The sequence below is a fragment of the Crassostrea angulata genome, chromosome 6, assembly GCF_025612915.1.
Source record: "Crassostrea angulata isolate pt1a10 chromosome 6, ASM2561291v2, whole genome shotgun sequence".
NCBI lineage: Eukaryota > Metazoa > Mollusca > Bivalvia > Ostreida > Ostreidae > Magallana > Magallana angulata.
Window position 1 is genome coordinate 15,624,379 of NC_069116.1, and position 24,214 is coordinate 15,648,592.

The following is a 24,214-nucleotide window of genomic DNA, read 5'->3' on the forward strand; positions in this document are numbered from 1 at the left end:
AAAATACCAACAAATTTTTAATAATTCAAATTATCTCCCTTTTTAAGAGGACTTGGCCCTTCATTTGAACAAACTTAAATCCCCTTCACCCGATAATGCTTTGTGTCAAATTTGTTGAAATTCGCCTAGTGGTTTTGGAGAAATAGATGAATTTTATTTTAAAAAATTACAACAACAAAAACAACAGACAAATTTTAATCAGAAAAGCTCATATGATCCTTCAGCTTAGGCAAGCAAAAAAAAAAAAAAACATTTACCAGTATGTGCCAAGAACCAAATAAGGAATACTAAACATGCTGAAACCCTATAGCTTTTATGTCTGTTCTGGTTATTTAAGATTTATTGTTCATATTTTCATTATTCATATTTTTATTTTACCATTAATTTGGTAAATCTAAACACTGCCTACAGAGCAAGCCATTTTGGAAAAATGGATAACAACAAACTTGGTATCATAAATGAAAAAAGCACTCGGGCTTCAGTATATATAGAGGATATCTATATTGTGTGATTTTATATTTGCTTTATCAATGCAACGAGTTGAAATGGTGTATATATTCGCGAGGCTTGCCGAGCGAATATAACCATTTCAACGAGTTGGATAAAGCAAATATAAAATCACACAATTATAGGTGTTCTATTTATCTCATACAATTTAATTTATATTATGAAGCTTTTGAGACAGTCCCTTTTGTGACCCGAATTGTGGTTTTTTTTTTTCAAAGATTAAAAACGCTGATGCAACGTTATGTTATGCGGCTATTGTGACCTTGCGCAATACAATTTAGTATGTCATTCCTGAGATAAATCTAACTGTTTTAATTTAAAGTTTCACTGAAATAAACCTTAAAATAATTTTTTAGCTCTGAATGATTTTTCTTAGAGCTTATTCACTTGATTAAATGGAAATTCCTATTAGAAGACTTGAGTAATCAAGTTTGTTGACATAGGTCTACACAAAGTTGCGAATGCTCGTTAGTTTGAATTGACTCAAACGAGGAACAGTTGTTGATGTTTAATAAAACAAAAACTAGGCTAGCGCTAGCCTTATGATTCGAAATTGAAAATAGTGAATAAGGATGCTTACTGGTGGTGGAATAAAAGTCTTATGAAACATTATTTCGGTAAGTTCTTGTATATAAACACAACCAGAGCGCTCTGTTTTCATCGCGTCGTCAGGATGAACTCCTTGATAGTTAACGTAACTTGCAGTTTTATAAACTTCACAAAGCAAATTGAAAGTTGGAAGTGGGCTTAACTTATCAAAAATCTTGACAAACAAGAAAAAAGGGTCTTGTGGTTACGGTTAATAAAAAAGGTAACCCCCCACTCACAATTGCCCCCGGTTCCGACGCCTGTGCTACGCAGTTATGTGTTTTCCTTCATATTTGTAATTTAAATCTTTGACAAAATGAATTTTATATTAGTTTTTGTAGTAGATATAGTTATGTTGAAAGTACTAGCAAATCTTCAAAAATAGGTCACTGCACTGAAGCGTTGAAGCGAGGGGTTGTGTCAAAAATAGTTCGGACCGGAAGTATTTGATAAAGCATCACCCGTTTGATATAGCAAAGGTTTATCACAAGGGTAATATACACCACACGTATGAGATAAACTTACATATGTGACTGTTTATTTCAGTTGTACAAAACACTTGTTTTATAACTTTTGATTAACATGCATTGTACATTAGGTATTACTCCACCATTCATAATTCTATATGTTTTATTATAAGTTGCTTTTAGCCAATGCCAAAAAAGTAGAACTATTGAAAACCTATTAAGTATCGGGATTTTTCACTGCCAGAGTAGAGCCAAATTTTGGCCTCTTTCCCAATGCAAAACATGTACTTTCCCTTTTTTCCAAAATTTGCCTTAATTTCCCCCAAAAAGCGATTTACATTTATGATAAATTTTTGTAAATTAAATTCCAAATTCCAGGGGCCTGGGCCACATCCCAAAAGAGTGTGCAAAATCTGTGATATAGGTTTCTCTCCAATGAAGTAAAATAAAGAAATACATCTTAATTCTTATTTAGAAAGAAAAGGCACAAAATTTTCCTTGGTAAGAATTAGCAATGTAAATGATTGAAGACTTTCAGTCCTATGTAGCACGCAGGTATAAAATGTACAGAGACAGTCATTACATTAACCTTTAAATGCATATTCACGACAATGCACAGGGCATCATGCATGATCAAGTATGACAGTCTGCCTCAAATGCATTTATCAAATTCTTTCCGCATCTTTACACAAAACAATCCTTCATCTTCATCTTCATCAGATTAATTATCTCTAATGGCATAATTATGAACCATAAATTAAAAGATGATGGATGAAAGACTCATGTATAATATTTTATTTTCTTCGAAAACTTTTACAACTCATTTGATAAAAAATGAGGCAGTTAAAAAAATAGGCAAAAGCCATTGATTGTTAAATATCATTGATCAGTGCAGATCAAAGATACATCTAACTAAAATCAACTTACATTTAAATGACACGTTGATGTGATGCAGAAAGAAGAAATATTTTTCCAATCAGAAAAAAAAGGGCTCAGGACAGACTGCTATCTTTATAATGACTGTATGACTATCATAAGCTCTACATACTTTCCCTCAGAGATCACTTAACAAATCTACTGAATTGGAATTTTGTTTTGATATATAATAGTACCTATAATGAATTTTGCTGAATATCAGTAGAAATCTGACACTTTAGCCAAAATGTGCAGATGTGATATGGAAACTCTTTGATAATGAAGCAGTCCAACTGTATCAAATAATAAAAACACTTCTCAAACAAAGATAACCACACATAAACAAAACAGTACTAACAAGAAATCTTTAAGCCAATGCTCACTAGTGATACTACTGATGTAAATAAACAAGAAAAGCAAAGTCGAAATTTAACAGGAAGCTGATATCAAATTTGTTAAAAAATGAATCCAACCATATTGCATGCCTAAACAAAGAATGTGTTCAAGTTTCAACCATGCATCTGCAATGAATGGTTACTGAGAAAACTTTGACCAAAACTTGTTAAAAAATTCAGTATAAAAATAAACAAAGTCTTTATTTAACAGGAAGTTGCAGTATGATTGGTACAAAAATGAATCCCAACAAATAGCATACCTACACAAAATGCATGTACGAATTTCAAGCATCTGTGATTAACAGTTGCTGAGAAATCTTTGAAGAAAATTTGTTCGATAATATTTAGTCTAAAAATAATCAGTAGTCATTTAACAGGAAGTTGATATATGATTGGTACAAAAATCATATGGCATACCTAAACAAAAAGTAAGTTAAAATTTCAAGCATCTGTGATTAATAGCTACTGCAAAAAATGTGACAGAAATTTGTTACGGACAGACAGACAAAAGGGTAAAACAGTAAATTCCACAGGGGTATATTAAATATCACAATGAAGGTGATCAAAATAAGAACACCTGAGATGAAACAAGCCAGTATCAAAAGGTGCCTTCAATTAACAACTCACTTTTCTTTTGTTGTTGTGATTCAGAATTTGAACAGGCACACATTATATGCACTGAAGGAAAAAATCAATGGAGTAGGTAAAGTGGGAAGAGTCACAAAATTCTGCTAACAAATTGATTGACAAGTAAATTGACACTCAGAAGAGGAAAAAAAGAACCAACTGTTTGGTGGTCTCTTAGAATCAATGGTCTTCTTGAATAGCAAGAAGAATCATCACAGAGGGTTTAGTAATCCAGGACACAAGTGGGATGTTCTAGTGAGAGAAAAACTGTGCACATCATTGACAGCCTACAGTGTGGATGAGCAAAAGCAATTTAGGATGTAATTTATTAATAATCTTGGATCTTGTTTAAGGATTATCAAAATCTGTAAGTTATTTATGAATTTTTACTGGGGGAAATGCACAATATCTATTAAAAAATACTCAAATACATTTTTTTTAATCAATGCCAATTTATTGAAAGAATTAAATCATTTCATAAAAATGTTACAATATTGAATATTATCTATTACACCATTATTTAACAAATTCATTAAAATAACATAATTGGTTTCCATTTCTGTATATTAAAAAAAAAACCACTAAAAATTTACATAAAAACTAACATACCAATATTTTCACAAATTATAATCATTTTTTTGAAAGACGCTGCTGCATAACTCTTCGTCTATTAATGAAACATTTAATAAAATACATTTCTTCACTTTGAAAGAGAAAATGAAAATCAAGTTGGTAATTATCAAAAGATTCCACCATAATTTATATCAGGAGAATAATTTCAATTTTAATTTGCCATTTGAGCATTTGAGTTACCAATATTAAAATGGCTTGAACTTTCAAAATAAGTATTAATGAGATTGGTGCATTTCCAATCCCTTCCAGAGATATGTATTTAATTAAAAAAAGACCATTGCAATAGATTTGATTATATTCTTTCATTATTTTCAAATCAAAGTTCCAAGCTTATAGTAACAGTTTGAAAACAAAGACAGCTATATGAATCATTGTCTCTTTTGCATAAACCGAGTTAACATTAAACTAACTCGACATTTGGTTAAAATGATTATGCACTTTTGTTCAAGCATCTTGCTAAGTGGTTTGAAGAAAAAATGTCTTTTGGGAAGAATCAATTACTTGTTGTCTTCAAAGAAAGACAAACCTTACTGATACAAATGACATGTTGATCTTGGTAAGATTTTCACATACAAAGCTAAAATTGCGTGCAATTTAATTCAGTATCTTTTCAAAATCTTTAAGACAACCATTACATGTATAACTAAGGCCACATAAAATTAATATTTAGATTCTCATCCTGATTTGCAAAAAATATGGGGTGGGTGGGCAGATTTTATTAGTTATTTTATTATTTGCTACAGAAATATGTTAAGTTATTAAAGTCCATAGAATGTAACTGTGGCTTCATCAATATTTACGGAATACAAATTTCCTTGGATTTCGTAGTTAAGTTGATTCATGAAAATAAATATTCATTTAGAAGTGCAATTTCTTCAATCATAATGATAGGATCATTGGACACAAATTTATGGATCTTTAAAACTGTGATTTTCATTGAATCCATGAAAACTGATAACCCATGAATATAAATAAAACCACAATACGCAAAGTCTAAGGGCTAGGCAAAACAATCATTTAAATGCATGTATAAGAGTAAGAACACTAATAATGCTAAATCACATGTGAAATTGGAAAATCTTAAATTCTGATCCCGATTGTAATTAAACTGATCCCCAACAAAGTTATATAAAATAGGAGTATATTATCACAATTCTGCAAGGATGTTAGGTTGTTTTGTCATTTTCAAATCAAAAGCACTCGAGAAATTTCCAAGGAATATAAAATTTGAGAAACTTTTTCCAAAAGTGTGGAAGACCCCTATATATTAACCCATTTCATTCATTACAAATTAATAACACATTGTGTCGACATGGTATCCCTTACCCAAATAAGATTTTGCATTTTTATTCATTATTTTACTTTAATTACATTTTTGTTATGCTTTCACCTGTATATCTGATGTTACATTTCCCCTAACTAGGAATAAAAATATTATGACATTTGATAGTTTTATCGTGAATGAGTCAAAATGGCAATGTAAAATACTTTGAACTAGCTGCTATTTAAGTTAATCATCAGCTACATTGTATACTGCTTAAAAAGGGTTTGTTGGAAAAGGGGTAAGGAAAGAGAATAATGGTAAACAATCTTTTATTAATTGCGTTCAGCTTCGACAATACACATAAAACTGGCAATCTTATATACCTCTTTTCATTGAAATTTACCTTTCTTGAGTTCATCAGCATGTAGTTATCTTGGACATAATAAACCTAATAAATCAGTTACTTTAGATCAGATCATTTATAACTTAAGTAATTCCAAAAGTATGCAAAAAATCAATTAAAAGTATTTTTATCATAAAGAAATTATTCATGCAATCAGACTTTATAGCCGTTATCAAGCAAATACAATAGTGTCTTGCTTAAAAAATTTTGTACACAATTTCAATCTAAAAAAAGAAGATGCATTTAATTTACAGCTTGACATTGTGACTATTAACCAACTTTATGATGTTATGCATGAATCCACATAAGACATATTTTTCTTCTTAATGATAGTGAAAACAGCTTGAAACATTGACATACTTTGAGATACCGCTACATGTACCCAAGGTTATTCAGCTGTAATGTTATATATAAGACACATACATTGTACATGCCAACTTTTGAAAATCTCCATGGGGGATTTTACACGCGACGACATTTTCCAAGAAGGAAATTTCGCTGCATTTTGTCATGTAATTGCTTTGTATAAACAATTGAACTTTTAGAAATTCATCTGTTTCTTTATCTATTTATCATAATTCTAATGTGTTTATCAAACAATCTCCTCTTTCAAATGAAATCATAAATAAAGTACATACTTTATTTTCATATATTAAATCAATCTTTATTAAATCAATCTTTAAACTCTCAACAAACAATAAATAGTACGGTATAGCAGTTCAAAAAGCACTAAGTTCTGCAATGCAGTTGGCAAACAGGACCTCTACTCTTGTGACATCTACAAAATAAAATGAATAATTAATTTAATCAAATATCAAAAAAGCATTTACGGGTCAAGTTGCTATAAAAAGTGAAAGAAAGTATTTATAATTGTTTCCTGGCTTAAAATTCTTTAGAGATATTGAATGCTTATTAAAAAAATTAGTTTATACCTTCATCTTGCTCCAATTTTGATTTCACAAAGAAGTTGGTAGCAGCAGGTGCCTTGATGGATGGCTGTTTTCGTGTTCTTTGTAACATCATTCATTCCACCATGGTTTACCCTAAAATCCCTCAAAATAAAAAAAAATTAATACTCATAAAGTTTAACATATCTATTCTTCTTGTAGATAATGTATAGTATAGCTGTCAATCTCTCCTTGTGTCATGTGTACACAATAGAATGTACCCTATCAATAAATATATTCAGTTGTACTATATATAAGTTAAACATACCTATTGCATGGCAATATACATGGTTGTCATCCAATTACGATCCCGATAGTCATCCCGAAAATTGGGAATCTGCCTCCCGATATCGGGATAAAAGTTTCGTTTTCTTTGGTGGTGTAACCCCATTCTTGTTGAAGTTTGTGTAAAAAGTGTGGCATTTTGCTATCCATCCCGATTAATTACTATCAAAACATACTCCTCATTAGGTTTGCAAACACCCAGACACAGGTAGCGTACAGGTAATTACACCAATTCACACATCCCGATATACACACACGCGATACAGGTAAACAGCAATGGCGGTCATAATCCCGCTTTTTGATTGGTTAGCATAGACAAGCAGCGCAGGATTTGAAATTTAAGATGGAAATCGGGACTTTCTGTCGTAAAACGGGTTGGATTTTTTGAAAATCGGGATTTCGGGGTATTTTGACAATCCCGATCGGGATATCGGGATTTGTATTTTTGACGAAATGAAATCGGGAGAATCCTGCTAAAATCGGGATAGTTGGCATGTATGAAGACATGTAAGCTACATGTACATACTGTGTATTGTATTTGTGAGGTTACAAACCTATTCAGAAAACGTTAGTCCCAGAAAAAGATATTGATTTCTGCCCGCAAAACAGCTTGCCAATGGCTTTTAATTTCCTGTAAAATCAATTTTAATGTTGCTCTAACAAACAAAAATCAACTCTAAGTATTCAAATAACTTAATAACAAAATAACATAATCTATCACTCAGGTCACCTCAGGCAATCTATGTTCCATTTAAGGAAACTAATATTACTTTTAAATCTTGTGCATTGTATGTTGAAGTAACAACTGTATATGCATGCTGTGTGCATTATCAGTGAAACGGCAATTAGTTTAAAAGATTAACCAGTAATGGCTAGCAGGTCTCTTTTTACCCCAAGTTTACAATTTTTTACACCTGGAGCGTAATGAAGCTGAAAATGCCAACATAAGACAGTTCCATCTAAGGGCTATGGTACTCAGGTGACTGTCAATGTCTGTTGGACTCCTGTTATTGAGTCCAAGCTATTCCTTTCGACCAATGAAATCATAGCCACATTTTTGTTGCCTAGTCTGGCAAGGGTTTGTTGGAACGGAGTGTACTGAGGAGGTCTTTTTAATCTGAAGATCTTATGAATTCAAGAAAGACCTTTTATTGCAGTTGCTTTGAATTTCTCGCATTTTCAAAATAGTGTTCTCTTACTTAAGACACACCAGTGAATGAAAATGATGAAAGACAACCAATGTAACACCTAGCCTCTTAGCATCAAAGAGGAAATAAAATGTTTCAGGAAACAGCTATCTGTTCTAAATGATGTAACATGATTTTAATTCTATTTTGCATTCTTAATGCAAATCATGAAGTTGTAAAAAAAAAAAAAAAGTGCCTCAATTGAAGTTGTAACAGTCATGACCTGGCTTCAATCTGGAAATATACTTTGGACTATACAAAAACAAGAGGCCAATGAGCCACATCCAGCAACAATATACACAATAAAATCAGTTTCATGGAGTAAAATACAAAATATCTGAACAATGTAGTATAATACAACCTGATTAAAAAACACCCCTAAATCATCTTTGCTAGCCAAAATTTGCTAGTTTTCAGTCCACCTCGCTCCCTATAAACCCATAGCAGTTCTCATTACAAAAATTTGGTGACATGCTTCATTTTATGATTGGCTGCAGCTGCAAGTAGCTGATCCAACTGCAGCATTGCAAACAAGATATCTGTGAGCCAATGCTCACTAGTGATACCCCCGCTCTGATGTGAATATGCAAAATAAGTAAAGTCGACATTTAACAGAAAGCTGGCATCCGATTGGTACAGAAATATATCCCACAATATGGCATGCCTAAACAAATAGTGTCTTAAAATTTCAAGCATCTCCGATAAATAGCTGCTGAGAAATCTTTGACAAAAATTTGTTTGAAAATTTTGGCAAAAAATAAACAGTCATTATTTAACAGGAAGATGACGTCCGATTGATAAAAAAATAAATCCCACGATATGGCATGCCTTAACAAACACTGTGTAAAAATTTCAAGCATCTCCCATAAATAGCTGCTGAGAAATCTTTGATGAAAATTTGTTTGAAAATTTGGGCTAAAAATAAACAGTCGTCATTTAACAGGAAGTTGACGCCCGATTGGTACAGAAATATATCCCACTATATGGCATGCCTATACAAATATTGTGTAAAAATTTCGAACATCTGTGATAAACAGTTGCTGAGAAATCTTTGACGAAAATTTGTTTGAAAATTATTGCAAAAAATATACAAAGTACTCATTAAACAGGAAGTTGACGTCTGATTGGTACAAAAATACATCCTACGATATAGCATGCCTTAACAAAGACTGTGTAAAAATTTCAAGCATCTGTGATAAACAGTTGCTGAGAATTCTTTGACGGAAATTTGTTTGAAAATTTTGGCTAAAAATAAACAAAGTCATCATTTAACAGGAAGTTGATGTCTGATTGGTACAAAAATATATCCCACGATATGGCATGCCTATACAAATACTGTGTAAAAATTTCAAGCATCTGCGATAAACAGTTGCTGAGAAATCTTTGACGAAAATTTGTTTGAAAATTATTGCAAAAAATAAACAAAGTACTCATTAAACAGGAAGTTGACGTCTGATTGGTACAAAAATACATCCCACGATATAGCATGCCTTAACAAAGACTGTGTAAAAATTTCAAGCATCTGTGATAAACAGTTGCTGAAAATTCTTTGACGGAAATTTGTTTGAAAATTTTGGCTAAAAATAAACAAAGTCGTCATTTAACAGGAAGTTGATGTCTGATTGGTACAAAAATATATCCCACAATATGGCATGCCTATACAAATACTGTGTAAAAATTTCAAGCATCTGCGATAAACAGTTGCTGAGAAATCTTTGACAAAAATTTGTTTGAAAATTTTGGTTAAAAAATAAGCAAAGTCGTCATTTAACAGGAAGTTGACGTCCGATTGGTACAAAAATATATCCCACGATATGGCATGCCTATACAAACACTGTGTTAAAATTTCAAGCTTCTGCGATAAATAGTTGCTGAGATAAATGCGACAGAAATTTTTGTTACGGACGGACAGACAGACGGACAGACAGACGGACAGACGGACGGACGGACAGACAGACAGACACACAAGGGTAAAACAGTATACCCCTCTCCTTCGGAGCGGGGGTATAATAAATAAATGAATAAACTTAAATAAAAACACAAGTGTGATTTTTAGAAAAATATTCTGTGCTTTTCACAAGTTGGGGCACAAATGCTGGAATACATTACCTCCACAAGGATGGTCTAGACTCTACCCAGATCACTTTTTAAAAATGGTATATTTTACTGCATGGGATTGAACAGAGATTTACAAACTTGTCAAGGCTCGTGTCATCATAGTATTGGGAATAAACATGGTGAATGAAGAAGTTGCTTATCCTGTTTGTATATTCGTCTCTTCTTATGGGTATTGCTTTTTAAAGGTTCAATGAGCAGTATTTTAGTTAATTTCTTTTGTCCGTAATATTCATGATGACGATACCAGGTTTTATGGTTTTATGGCATGAATGCATTCATATTTAAGTGACTTATTCACTCCCAGTACAGGTCCCTACAAACACTATAAATAAAACATTCCTTGCTTTTACTAGGTTCTATCTTCATTCCTATTTAATAGCATCATTAAATATGTTCCAAATCTCACTAGTCAACATGTTTTCAAGCTGTATTTATGCCGTAGCATGTATCTTGCATATACCCGTTGTTTCATTCGATTAAAGTGTAAACATACATGAGGTGTAACTCAAGTTTCTCACTAGTTAGTGCCACCGCATCACCAAGTTTTCGTAATTAGATCTGCTAAGGGTTTATGGGGAGCGAGTAGATAGAATGTTCTAACGTTAAAATGAGAGATGTCCTACGGACCCGGTTTAATGTAGCCTGGTCACGGTAAAATTATTCTTTCTAGGGAGCGAGGTGAGCCGAAAACCCTTGGCTAGCGAAGATGCCCCTGCATTTTCTTGATCATTGATCATTTTGTAACAGGATGATTTTACAGTCATATAACCAGGCATTGGTTTTCTTATCAACTGCACTGCCTCCTAATATCAAAATGACAGAAGAGAAGAACATGTAGTGTGCAAGAAGAATGGTCAATTTCCATAAATTCCACATCATGACTGAAAAATACTGAAAATTGGAAAACGCTAATCAAATATATTGAAAATTTACATGTCTTACCATTGTATCCCAATTATATCAAAAAGTGCTCAGAGCTGTATGAAATCGCTACGCATTTCATATCAATAAGCATTAATTGTGGGAACTCCCAGCAAATTGCTGTTCATACACTGTTTAAGTTGAATTTAATAATTGTTCTTACTTGAATATTTTAAGCTCCCAGCACTTTTCGAAATTTTAGATGTTCTTTCTACAGGTAAGAAACAGAAATAATTATATTTGTTTATGTTAAGCCCTTGCACCTTGCATTTTTTAGTATTATTCCTAGTTCATCTTTTTTTAGCAGTATCAGGTGACAGGGTATTCCCAAGAGACTCAAAAATTGCTCATGCAATAACAAATTATCTAATTTGTATATCGATAAAATATCACTTTGTGGTAACAATTTTTGGTATAGAATAACAAGATTGTTCAAAACATTTTATAAGATAAATATAGCTATTTTTTTATGGACGCCCTTAACATAGCTGAGTATATATTCCTAAGTACAAATGTGACCCCCCCCCCCCCCCCCCATTGTGGTCCCATCCTACCCTCAGGGATCATGATTTGAACAAACAAAGTTTCAGCTTTTCTGGCCAAATGGTTTTTGAAAGGATCAAGATTTTTGAAAATACCAAAAAATCTTTAACGATTTCATTTTAATTATCCTTTGAGTCTTATTAGCTCAGGTGATGTCAATAACACAGAAATGCTTGAAGGGCATTCAAAAACTAATACTGATAGATTAGCTGAAATCATATTCAAATTCAGAATTCTATGACAATCCCACCAGCATTAATCCAGATGCAACTGAGATAAAATCCTAAGATTCTGAAACCAAACATGATCCCTTCAAATTTATCTCAAGGCAAGCTATATGAATACTACTGAGTTGATTAATTTTTTCTAAAAATTTACTAATTAAACTAGCTATATTAATGGAAGACTATTGTCTCATCTGACTTAATTAAACATGAACTGAAGCTGTGATTCAGGCAATTCATCCATATCATATCACTCTTAATCTCAAAAGTCACAATCATTTTGTTTCAATTATCTAATGATTACCGTATTTTCCCGATAAATTGTCGATGCAGACGACTAGTCGAATTGCTCATTTTTAGCCAAAATTATAACAAAAACCTACGATACGTCGATTCAGACGACACATCGATCTTATCACTTCAAAATGGTGTATAAAACTGCAGTAACATTATCAGTGTATGATGCCACGATGTCCCCGATATTGCTACCAATTATTATTAATGATTAACATTTAAACAATTATACTTTATACTTATGCATCATATTTTCAAATACCGGCAACATCTGCAAAGTCGCTGGCATTGTAAACAATTCCCGATATCGCGTTATGCAAAACTAACCTTACTTTGTCAGAAACATTTTATTCCCATGTATCAAATAATCACCCACTCTGACCATCGCCAGTGTATTCGCCATTACGTAACCAGCCATTTGTTGACTCGCCGGTGGTCAATGTTTTTTTAACAGTTTCCGGTGTCAGAGGCATGCTACTGTCTCGTGTCGGACTTCAAAGGGGGTACTCAAGTGCAGAAAGTTTAGCAATTACTATGAATTGATGAAATTTGTTTATTTTGTATCCAATAAATGCAGTTACATGCTATTGTTTTACATAGATACTGTTAGAAATAGATGGATCATTTGTACAACTTGAAAATGACGATATACGACATACATACGTTTCCTAAAAATTTTTATTTAACAATAATCAAAGAACTGGACAATTATTAATCAATGAACTATAATCACTCTTATAACGGTACTCTTTATATACACAGGGAGTGAAATTGCCACATAGATGTCAGCCTTAGCAAGATTATTTGCACAACACGGCATCAGCCTACCATAAAAATAATAGAGTTGATAATTGCCGATTACGTATTTAAAGATTGATTTTGACTATAAAATATTTCTTACTTATACTTTCCACTAACAACTCTTTACTAATAAAATAATAAAACTTTAAAACATTGCCCAGCCCTACTGCAATATTTTTTTTCCATTCAAGTTTGGTTTCAATTTTACTGCGCAATTTTATTTTCCCGCTATAGTGATATATGGAATCATGTGACAATATGTTTATAAAAACGAAATGGTAAAACTTTTAATTGATTAAAGACAATGCACAATTGTTTAATAACTGTTATTAATGTGTATTCTAGTGTTAACAGATGAGTGAAAATGATAATAATTAAAGATGAACATTGAATTCAAAAACGTAATTTTCAATAACACAGCCAGCTCAAGATGATTAAAACCAAGATTTTTAATACTATTTTTCACAATTTTCTGACCTCGAGCCTTTGACAAGTCAATCAAGACGATAATTGAGGAAATTTGTTAACAAGCATTTCAATTTGTATTTTTACACTTTCTACAGTACAATAAGACACCAAGAATCAGTTTAAAATTCTATATACCAGTAGTAAATTTATGTATCTGATCAATTAGCCAAAATATTGTTCTAAAAAATAAATACCGGTATATTTCAAAGTAAAATTCCATCCATTGAAATTACCGTACTTATTTATCATTGTACACAAGATAAGGCAAGGGGGAGGGGGTCTAAACATAAGCACCAGTCAAGTCAAGGTTGACAAGAGGTAATCAAAGCTAAGATTTATTTTGTTCAGATTCAGGATATTAGAAAACCATGAATCAAAAAGATAACACAATAATATTTTCATCAGTGAGAGCTAAGGGGAAGAAAGTTATGTCACACATTCTAATAAAACTTAATTCATCTTCATTTTTTCAGACTGATGTCAAAATTTTTGTGACAATCATTCAGTATTGCACCAATTTTTGAAAAAGCTTCGCCTTAATTATCAAATGATCTTGTTCTCCATAAACAAAAAAATTACCTAACAATTGTGACAATTGGCTAGGCTAGAGCAATGGCTCCACAAATGTTTGGCAATTTACTAATTATTGAAAAGCATGAATGCATGATCAAAAATTAATCAACAACACTGAAAGATAATTTCTCACAATTAATAACACTGAAAGATATTTTATCCCTATTTGCTTCCAATAGGAATTGCTACAACTCATTTTGACCCCTTTAACCCCGCCATTGCAAAGATCATCTAACTAAACGTACGTAGTATTGTGCCAAAGGATCCGTTTAATTGATATCAAAGTTGCATCTAATTCTGAAATGCTTTATTTCAAGTGATGCATATGGGAGTAAAAATGTGAAGAGGAATTATTTTTATATATCACATACAAAGAAAGAAATTAACAGGGTATTCTATTTGCAAGCCTCTGTGTCCAATTCTAAAAAAAACAAAGATACGGAAGATATAATGAATTTTCCATTAATATATGGCCATTTATTTTCAAATAAAAAGAAAATTAATACTATCCTGGCCATTTCTAGTTCATGCTATTTTACAAGATGAAAAGAAAGATCTCAGGATGAAATTTCATTTTCTATATTTTCAGAAATGACACTGTTTGAAAAAAGGGTTCTGAAAGTATCAAAATTCAATTTCATGTCGCATTTATGACAATTAAAGAATATTAAAAGAACTGTAATAAATGTTTGTTTTAAAATGAATCTGTATTTTACAAACTGGCAATTCTATGCAACACTTTGAAGTCCTAAAGTGAATCAAGACCATTGTATGTGCATTGTATATGTGATGTTCAAAATGCTAGAAAACAAACTTTCTGTAGAGAACTTTTATCTACTGAAAATAATTATCAAAAAAAAACCTTAATGAGGCCGGGTCTAATTTGTTCTTCCCTAGATTTTTTAATGAAATTTTTTACATGAATTTCTACTGATATATTTATTATTTTAAGATAAAAAAATAAGAAATTTAATCACCACACCGTTTGTTTAAAGCTGCTTGGTCCGATTTTTTTGTTATTACAATATCAAATTTTTTTTCCATACAAATCATTTATCTTAGAAAGTTATGGACTTTCTCTTATTTACACCAGCAGAATCAGTCTCCTTTCAAAGTTAGAAATATTCAAAGTAAATAAAAATAATTTCCTTTTGGGCAAACGAAAAAACAAACCAAAATGCATCACGGGAATGTTTAGAAAAGGAAACCGCTTGGTTTCGTCCCCCGAATGATTGGGGTTATTCAACCCGCACGCTATGCATCGATTGTAAAGAAAGCAGACTTCAGAAATATTAGCGAACAAAACGTACACATGTTTATTTGTAATTTGTCTGATCATTTCGACCTTTTTTAAAGCGATGTTAAAGTCGTAATACAATCATACCCGTCTCGTCATCAGGGGTGAAATTTGACATGAGGCGAAATAACGCAGTACCTTTTAATGTCGTTTGTTTTGTTAGCAAATTTTGTACGTATTTTTCTTTATTGAAATTTGGCATAATTGTCTGGAAAAACTACTGCAATGTCTATTATTATACATAAATTAAGCATAGCCATCGTTTAAAAGCGTGCATAAAATTTGATATAAAATCGGACCATGCAGCTTTAAGGGGTCATCTCAAAGTTTGTTAATTTTTAACATAGGACCCTATGGGATTTTGCTTGAAATGTATCAATTTTGCACATTTTTTACATTTTTTTTAATGTCTGCCCTCTGCCCTAGGGGTTTCTTTTTCTGTTCTACATATTAAAGTTATTGCTAAAAGGCATCAAATGGTCAAATAAAAAAAACCTTTTACCTCCTGGTTTGTTCCAGGGGTCTTATCAAAGTTGTTTTTTGTATGCCAAATATCCCAGATTTGTCAGATAATGGCTATTTTTTATTTGACAAAGGCAGTAATGGTGATCTTTATAGTATTATTAAAACATTCAGACATATTTAAGTAAAAAATAAATATATAACATCACATATTAAGAGTCATTAATATAAAACCAATGGTTACTGTCTTGAAATATATGAATTAAGCTATATTTAGACGGGTTAAGAAAACGTGACAGAGGGCTAGGCTCGCTGAGCCCTCTTCACGTTTTTCGATTTGAGCAAAAATATAGCTTATACTGCGAGACATTTATGGTTATTCCTCAATATAATATCAATTTTACACATCAAACAAGCTATTTTCAACAAATTTCGCTGAATCTCTGCAGTTGAAACTATCACGTCATGGCGTCAACCAAGCAAAAAGATGACGTCATAATACAAATGAAACGCTGTGTGAAAGCATGCATACTCGATCTGTACTCAGCCTCGTTAATTAATGGCAAATGGGTAGCAAATATAATTCACACAATTAAGGCATAATTGTTAACTATATCATAATTGATAAAGAAGAAATACTGTATACAAAACTGTTTCCATAGAAAACAAGATGATGCTCGTTATTTTTTCTTTATTTGAAAAAAAGTATTAAACTATGATGCACTATTCCATTTAAATGACCTACCAGTATCTGATAAAAACACACACGTGAATTTGTCTTATTTGGGGTAGTAAAAGCCTAACATATAATATATTGAACTGCAAACCTGTTGGTGCTGTTAACAAACTTGTATTATCTACAAGATTTACTTATAACATTAATTCAATTACTTACTGTAAGTTTTGTTTCCTTATGTATAGAACATTAAAGGCATTCAGAACTTCATAAGTTGTAAGATTTTTTGTGCAAACCTTTTCTTTATAATGTATATTATAATATGCAATAAAATATAGTATTCAAAGCAAAAAAAGAAAAATTAAATACTCCGATATTTACATTTTCCCCATCTGTTGTTGACTGTTGTGGTTATGTACCACATTTAATTGCATAAAAGTTTTAATGTAACGTATGAGACACAATTAAGGTGGTATGGGACACTCATGTTGTGACATACTGTTTATTGAAATAAACAATAAAACCAAGTGTAATTTTATAAGTCATAAGTTTCTCTCCCATATTGTCACTTAACGGCATACTGCAGTGGGTGAGAGGGCTTACTACGAAACTGTAAGTCATGAGTTCGAATCCCGCTGTGGATTTTACAATTTTTACCTCTTCATGTATTTCTAAAAGCTATTTTTTGGTTAAATATTGTAAAATTAGAAAATTCTAAACCGGTATTAAAACCAGTACTTTAATTATAATGTTCTTTAATTTACATTATCATCGACAGATGTCCCATACCATCTTAAGGACAATGCAATAACAGAGTCAATTAAAAGATCAACATACCAACTACCTGTTTGGCACATTAAAGAAAAAATAATATGTTTTGTTTTCTCAATACCACTGAACAGTTGTCATTTTACTTTTTCAGATGATGGCTAAATGCAAGAACATTAGTAATGAGAATTTCTCCATTGAAAACAAATCCATGGAGTGGATTCTAGAAAAAAACATGCATTTCATTTTCATGGAGATTGGAGTCCCAGCTGTGAGTGCCTTTGGATTGGTCGGCAATGTGCTTAGTTTACTTGTGCTAACTAAAGAGAAAGTAAACCACTGTTTGACTAGGATGGAAAAATCTGCTCATATAGGATTAATTGCCTTAGCTGTCTCTGACTTCATGTTCTGTCTGTTAGCCTTGCTGTTCACAATTCTTCCACCACAGGAAACATATCTTGAGCCAAATGGAGTAATGTACTACAGGTGGCTTGGCAGTGGTTTTATCACATTTTTCATCATTAACAGTACGTGGCTAATTGTTGTCATGGCAGGAGAGAGATATATAGCTGTCTGTCACCCTTTCAAAGCTAGAAAACTCATATCACTGAAAAAAACAAAAATTGCCATCTGTCTGGTCTATGGGATCTGCATGATTTCAACAATACCTTTATTTTTTGAGCAAGAAATTGTGGAAATAATCTGTGTTGATGGCTCAAAGCAGTACACAATTGAAAAACGGAAAAACTACAGTGATCACACTCGTAGGATGTTATGGTCCATTATATTTGACTTCATTCCAAGCATAGCTTTGTTGTACTTTAACATTTGTCTGGTATGGAAAATTAAAAAAGCGAAAAAAATACGGCGGGAGATGACTCAGGGTCAAGGAAACAATCTAGTTATGTATCGCTCTTCATTAAAGAGCACAGATGACCAAGGCACTCATTCCTCCTCCAGATCTAATAACAGCTGCAATGAATATCGTAAAACAGATCTAGCAGAAAACTCTCTGATAAGTACCGGTACAAGACCAGGAACCGTAACTCGCCACAAGAGGGGATCAGACAGTGCTTTAAACAGTGTAACAGCAACTTTGGTAGCTGTGGTCGTTCTCTTTTTGATCCTTGTTTCTCCCTCTGAAGTTATCAAGTTCATTTACGCTAAAATTTATCTTATAGACTGGATTGGTAAAAACAAGCATTTCCATTACTACAAAATTATACTACATGTGACAAACTTTATGCAAGCGTTAAATTTTTCTGTTAACTTCATCTTGTATTGCGCTGTTAACAAATCTTTTCGTAAAACTCTCCAAAGTCTCATTTGCATCTGCCAGCAACAAAGACCTAGGACCCAATACATCAAGAGAATTCCAAATCGTATAGCATAACGAATCAAAGTGAATTTCTGTACACCCGCTATTTCAAGATGATTGGGACATTCTAAACACTGTTCATTTTGTTTTCATCATACATGATTTTCCAAATCTACTATTATCATCATGGTTGCTGCATCTCATTTATCTTCTTACAAAATATCTTGTAAGCCTTTCTACCGCAACTCAGCAGAACTAATAACATGTTTTATGATGCTACATAATTGCTTTTGAAAAAGATTGTATGTTCTTAACTGAGATGATCTTCACTATTAAAGGATAATTGAATTTTTCAAAGTAAGTGAGATGTCTTTGTTGTCTATAATATTAGAAGCCTTTGAAGGATAAACAAAGGAACATTGATGTGGCTATCAACTGTTGCCTTATAAAAATGTTCAGTAAAAATCTTTTCATCCTGTGTGAATACGCTAGTAAATGAAAGGTGCCTGCAGGTTTATTTGATTTAAGATATAGCTTCTTTCAATGATGCTTCATAACAATAGCCTGGTTAGATAGTCTCCCAAAAAACAGAATTAAACAAGCTTTAGCCTTCTTCTTTAAAATGATGTCAAATTCAATATACTATAGGTATCAGAATTACTTTTCCCATGATTAAACATAGAATGTCAAGAAATTGTTTTATTTTCTACACAATTCCTTTAAAGCCGTAAAATACAGGAAAAAGATTCTTCAAATCAATTATGACGTCATAATGGTTCTAGCACCAAAAAGACATTCTGGAATCATTTACTAGATCTTGACCTTTAAATCAGTTGGCAATACTACTGGCACTGTACCAGTTATTGGCTAAAATTTAACGTTTTCCTTTCTTATTTCTTGATTATTTTTTTTTATAAAACTTGACATACTTTAAATGGTGAACTCCTTATTTATCCATCTGTATGATATCATTACTTAGAACCCAAAACATCTGGTTTTGTGTTTTTAAGCATGCCCCAAATTTGCAGAGTTTTTACGATTTATCGTCTTTGTGATTATGACATAGTAAAATCCCTGTACATGTTGATTTTATACTTTACAAAATGTAATTTGAATTATGCGGGGTCAGACTAAAGGTCATAGGGGTTATGATACATAAACAAAACTCATAAAATTATTCGTTTGTTATCATACGGTAATATATAAAATCACAGACTATTCAATAAAGTAATCGTGCAATCAGGCAATTGCGCTATGAATATCTCAGAATTTAGTGAATTCCTTTTGTTTTTACATATTATATGTATTGAATTTTATGTCAAAGAAGGGATATAATAACGTATCACAAAGAGGTATTATTCTATATTTAACTTATTACGTAACTTCCCCCAATGCTGAAAGTGCAAAAATGTATATTATGAAAAATGATCATTTAAGCTCATGTTTAAAGCATATTCAGGAAAGTTTTCAAGCAAACTTACATTTCTTTAACAAAAAAGACTTACTTAAAAAATCTTGGATAGTCGCGTGCTATAAGCCCGAACTGTCAGTTGAGCCGATAACTGGTCTTAGCTGATAACTGGTACAGTACCAGTATATCATTTCTATGCAATTGCCGAGATTCAATATAGTGTTATCTAAAATATGTGTGCATTTAAAACATAGGTAATCACAGATTACAAAGCTCACCGAGACGAGGCATCACCTTTATGACACGTCACATGTATGAGACCACTTTTATCATATTGTATGAAAATCATAATTAATGATCTTGAATATTCATGGACACTGTTTTGACACAATATCATATGTCAAAAAATTGTATGTTCATTTCATGTAGTATAATAAGATACAATATCATACTATATAACATATGATACAATATAGAATTCTATGATACAATATCATATCACATAATATTTCACAGTATTGTTACATTTTATATTATATTGTACAATATACTAGTATGATATTGTATTGTATGATATTGTATTGTATGATATTGTATCATATTTGATACATAATATGATATTGTATCATATGATACATATAATTGGATACAACATTGCATCATATTATGACACAATATCATTGGATATAGTAATATATAATACAATATCATATTATACAAATACTGACTGGGGTTGAGAGCAACATTGATTATATTAGCCCCCGAGGGACGAAATATTGCCTGACGCGAAGCTGATAGAGGCTGTGATATGGAAAAAGGGTATCTATCATTATATTTATTACATACTTCATGATAAAATTTTTTAAAAAAAAACATCAACTTGAACAAATTGATTTGTATTATTTGAAAGTAATCTGTACATGTATTAAACAAAAATACATGTATGAGATCTTATTGTTTTACCAAACATGAAGCTACACAACTGTAATTTCCTCAACTTTTAAATCAACTGCTCCAAAACATTTACAAGCGTTTTCAACTGCACTTAAAAATGTCACCTGTAACAAATGATTTCTTTTTTTGTCTGTAAACATGCACAAATGCTGAAACGAAAAGAAAAGGCAGAGGATTTCCGAAAAGGGTGTGATACAGATCCGTATTAGTCCTAGGGCTGATAACCTGTATCAGCCCCTGAGGCCGATACGAGTTTTGTGATGTTATCTGTATCACATATGCAAAAAACCTGTATTTATTCCTAAGTATGTTATAAAACATCATATCATAATGTACAAAAATTTTATACAATATCATATCATATAATTTTTAACAATATCATATATTTTTTTACAATATAATATATGATACATTATTGTATAATATAAAACAAAACTTATCATATCATACAGTACTATATCTTAGGAATCATGATATATAATTTTTCAACAAACAAGTCTATCAAGCAGGTTTGAGTGAGGTAGGAGATTTTTTTTAGCATCCTTGATAGTGGAGATCAGGCTCTGCATCTGAAGCTACTTCTACGAATCATTTATATTATAGTTAAATCAACTATGCAAGTACTATTATCTATAAAACATGTGACCCGTTCCAAAAAATTAAACCTAATCCAGCATCCAAAACCTATGGCTCAGATTCAGCATCTAAGACTGTCAGTATCATAAGATGCACCATCCATTCAAGTTTGGTGAAGTTAGGACCAGTAATAACTGCACCTGTTCCAAAAACTTTAACATGCTCAAAAAACTTTGACCTCATCCAGCATCTGAAACCTATGGCTCAGATTCAGCATAAAAGCCTGTCTGGTGCATCAGTACCATAAGACGCACCATCCATGCAAGTCTGGTGAAGTAAGGACCAGTAACTTTGAAATTGCTATCAAAGGGCACCTGCACCAAAAACTTTAACCAGGTCCAGACAATGACACAATGACTTCGTCTCCGTGAGCTAAAAATCAAAATTTTATGATTGAATTGCTGAACACATCAATTTTCATTTCAAACAAATAAATAAAAGTGCTAAGTTGAGAAACTGGAGGACAATTTTGAATTAATCTATAATGCAAAAGTTTTTTTCCTATTATGCATACATACTGAAAATTATGCATGCTTGTTTACACATGAGATTTAAAGGACTCAAAACAAAATCAATCATTAATAAAAGTTTCATAAAAAAAAAACCTGGGGGAGTTTCCTTACCCTGAAGGAGTAGTTTTAGGTTACCCAAACCCTCTTATAATCATCCATCAATGAAGTCAAGTTCAAAGGATCTATTACAATACTCCCTGACATGTCAATTACAACATTAATTTTACTGCTGTTTATGATTAAAAACATAAATAACAATCTGTAATATCTAAGAAGTAAATTAATATCAATGCTAATTAGTGCATGATTCATTGTAGCTTTTAGCAATCATCCTTACACTCAGGGATGCACAATCAATTCATCATTGCCAAAAATAGGACAAATTGGAAGTACCAAAGCTAGAAATCACTGTCATCTCCCATGTGATTCTCTACAATTTCATAATTTGAATATCAAACAAAAAAGGAGAGAGGAGATAGCATAGTCTTTGAATAATAATTGCATGCTTAAGGTTTGTCAACCCTCTGTAGGCAAAACATCGTAATAATGACTTTTTAAAACAGTTCTTAATCAAAACAGCAATGTTCAGTTTCAGCATATACCTTGCAATGGTTCATTTATTGATGGTTAAACTCTCATCAGGGAGTCAATGAACCTGTAGCTTAAGGACACACGAGACATTCCTCAATTCTATATATTTTTTCTTGATATGATATTCCTTATTTATTAACATTTTAACCTGTTAATTCCAAAAAATTCAGGGTACATTGCCAGGCTTTTGGAGCTATAATATTTAGAATTTACCTTAAAATAGTATGTTAAATGCATTTGAATGCTTATAAATAAAGTAATAATATACATTTTCTATCAAACACTTTATATTTTAATTCTAAAAGTATCATATAACATGAAAATATAATTTTGGAATTACTTGGTGGAAATCTTCCCATTGTTGAGATTGGAAAAAAGTGAAAATGGAAGATAGGTCACGTCCGACTTTATATCATACCTCAATACTGAAAAACACATATGGACATTCAAAGAAAGGCACAGTCTCTAATCTCTAATCATGCATTTAATGTCTTGGTTTTTTTTAAATATACCAACATATGTTCGGGGAGGTATGGTGAAGTTTGTTTGATCTTGCAGAAAGTTTTGGGCATTTTCATTTCTTGAAATAGAACTAACTGAACTAACGTATGAACTTACAGAAATGCTTCCATGCAGAATTCATGCACTTCTTTTCCAAAACTAGACCAGTCTTTTCCCACTGATTCTGTTGCATTGGAGTTCTGGTAAACTAGCCTTGTCTAACATAAAGATATATGATATGAAGCTTCAATCCAAAATCTTAGACATTTTGCCATATATTGCACATTTATTATTCAAAATGTACAGTACATTCCAATTTAAACACTTTCATACATTGATCTGTAGAAACTCGAACAGAGATTATAAGGATTACCCAATGGATTGAATTCTGTGCCTGTCTCAGAACTGCATCAGAACTGAGAGTTTGAAAGTTTTAAAATATAAACCAGTAAGGTGTGACATGCGCATGCCAAGTTTGGCAAAGTTGTAACAGTTTCCTGAAAAGCTTGGGACATCTTATTTCATTATTTGAAACATTCGAATAAATGCTGATTGTTAAAAAGGTTTGCTCTGAATGGGGAGTTAAACTGTAAGACAGTCTGGTTGAAAACACTGCACAGCGGCTTTAAACAAATCTTGAAAATATTGGCCTCTTGTTGTTGCATGTGCTATATAAGTTACCATGTATTCTACACATAAAATATGTAAGACCCTCATCTGTTGAAGTATTTATTTCAAAAGTCTCCTAAGCATCCAAACAATTTCAGCCTGAAGATAGACTTTTCTGGATATGACACAAAGAGCTAAAACTGAATAATATTTCATCATAATGATCAGCAGTGAGGGCAATCTCCTAAGTTGTCATGACCAATACATGTTTCCTGGAAGTATTAGCAAACGCATGCATGACACTGCTGAAACAACAGCT

General features: G+C 32.0%; 2 protein-coding genes and 1 long non-coding RNA gene across 3 annotated transcripts in view; 1 reads left to right on the forward strand and 2 right to left on the reverse strand.

The window, feature by feature from the left end:
- The window catches only part of LOC128187189 (ATP-dependent DNA helicase Q4-like), an 85,734-nt gene that overhangs the window by 38,068 nt on the left and 23,452 nt on the right, over positions 1-24,214 (reverse strand). The gene's annotated exons all lie outside the window — the stretch shown is intronic.
- LOC128187191 (neurotensin receptor type 1-like) lies at positions 1,963-19,934 on the forward strand. The gene is made up of 2 exons (XM_052857454.1): positions 1,963-3,866; positions 17,518-19,934. The coding sequence occupies exon 2, from the start codon at positions 17,518-17,520 to the stop codon at positions 18,754-18,756; it is 1,239 nt and encodes a 412-aa protein (XP_052713414.1). The 5' UTR covers positions 1,963-3,866; the 3' UTR covers positions 18,757-19,934.
- On the reverse strand, positions 6,361-8,719 carry LOC128187192 (uncharacterized). Its single transcript, XR_008244041.1, has 3 exons — positions 7,015-8,719; positions 6,732-6,842; positions 6,361-6,577 (listed from the first exon to the last, which is right to left on the reverse strand). It is a non-coding gene; the product is annotated as an uncharacterized LOC128187192 (long non-coding RNA).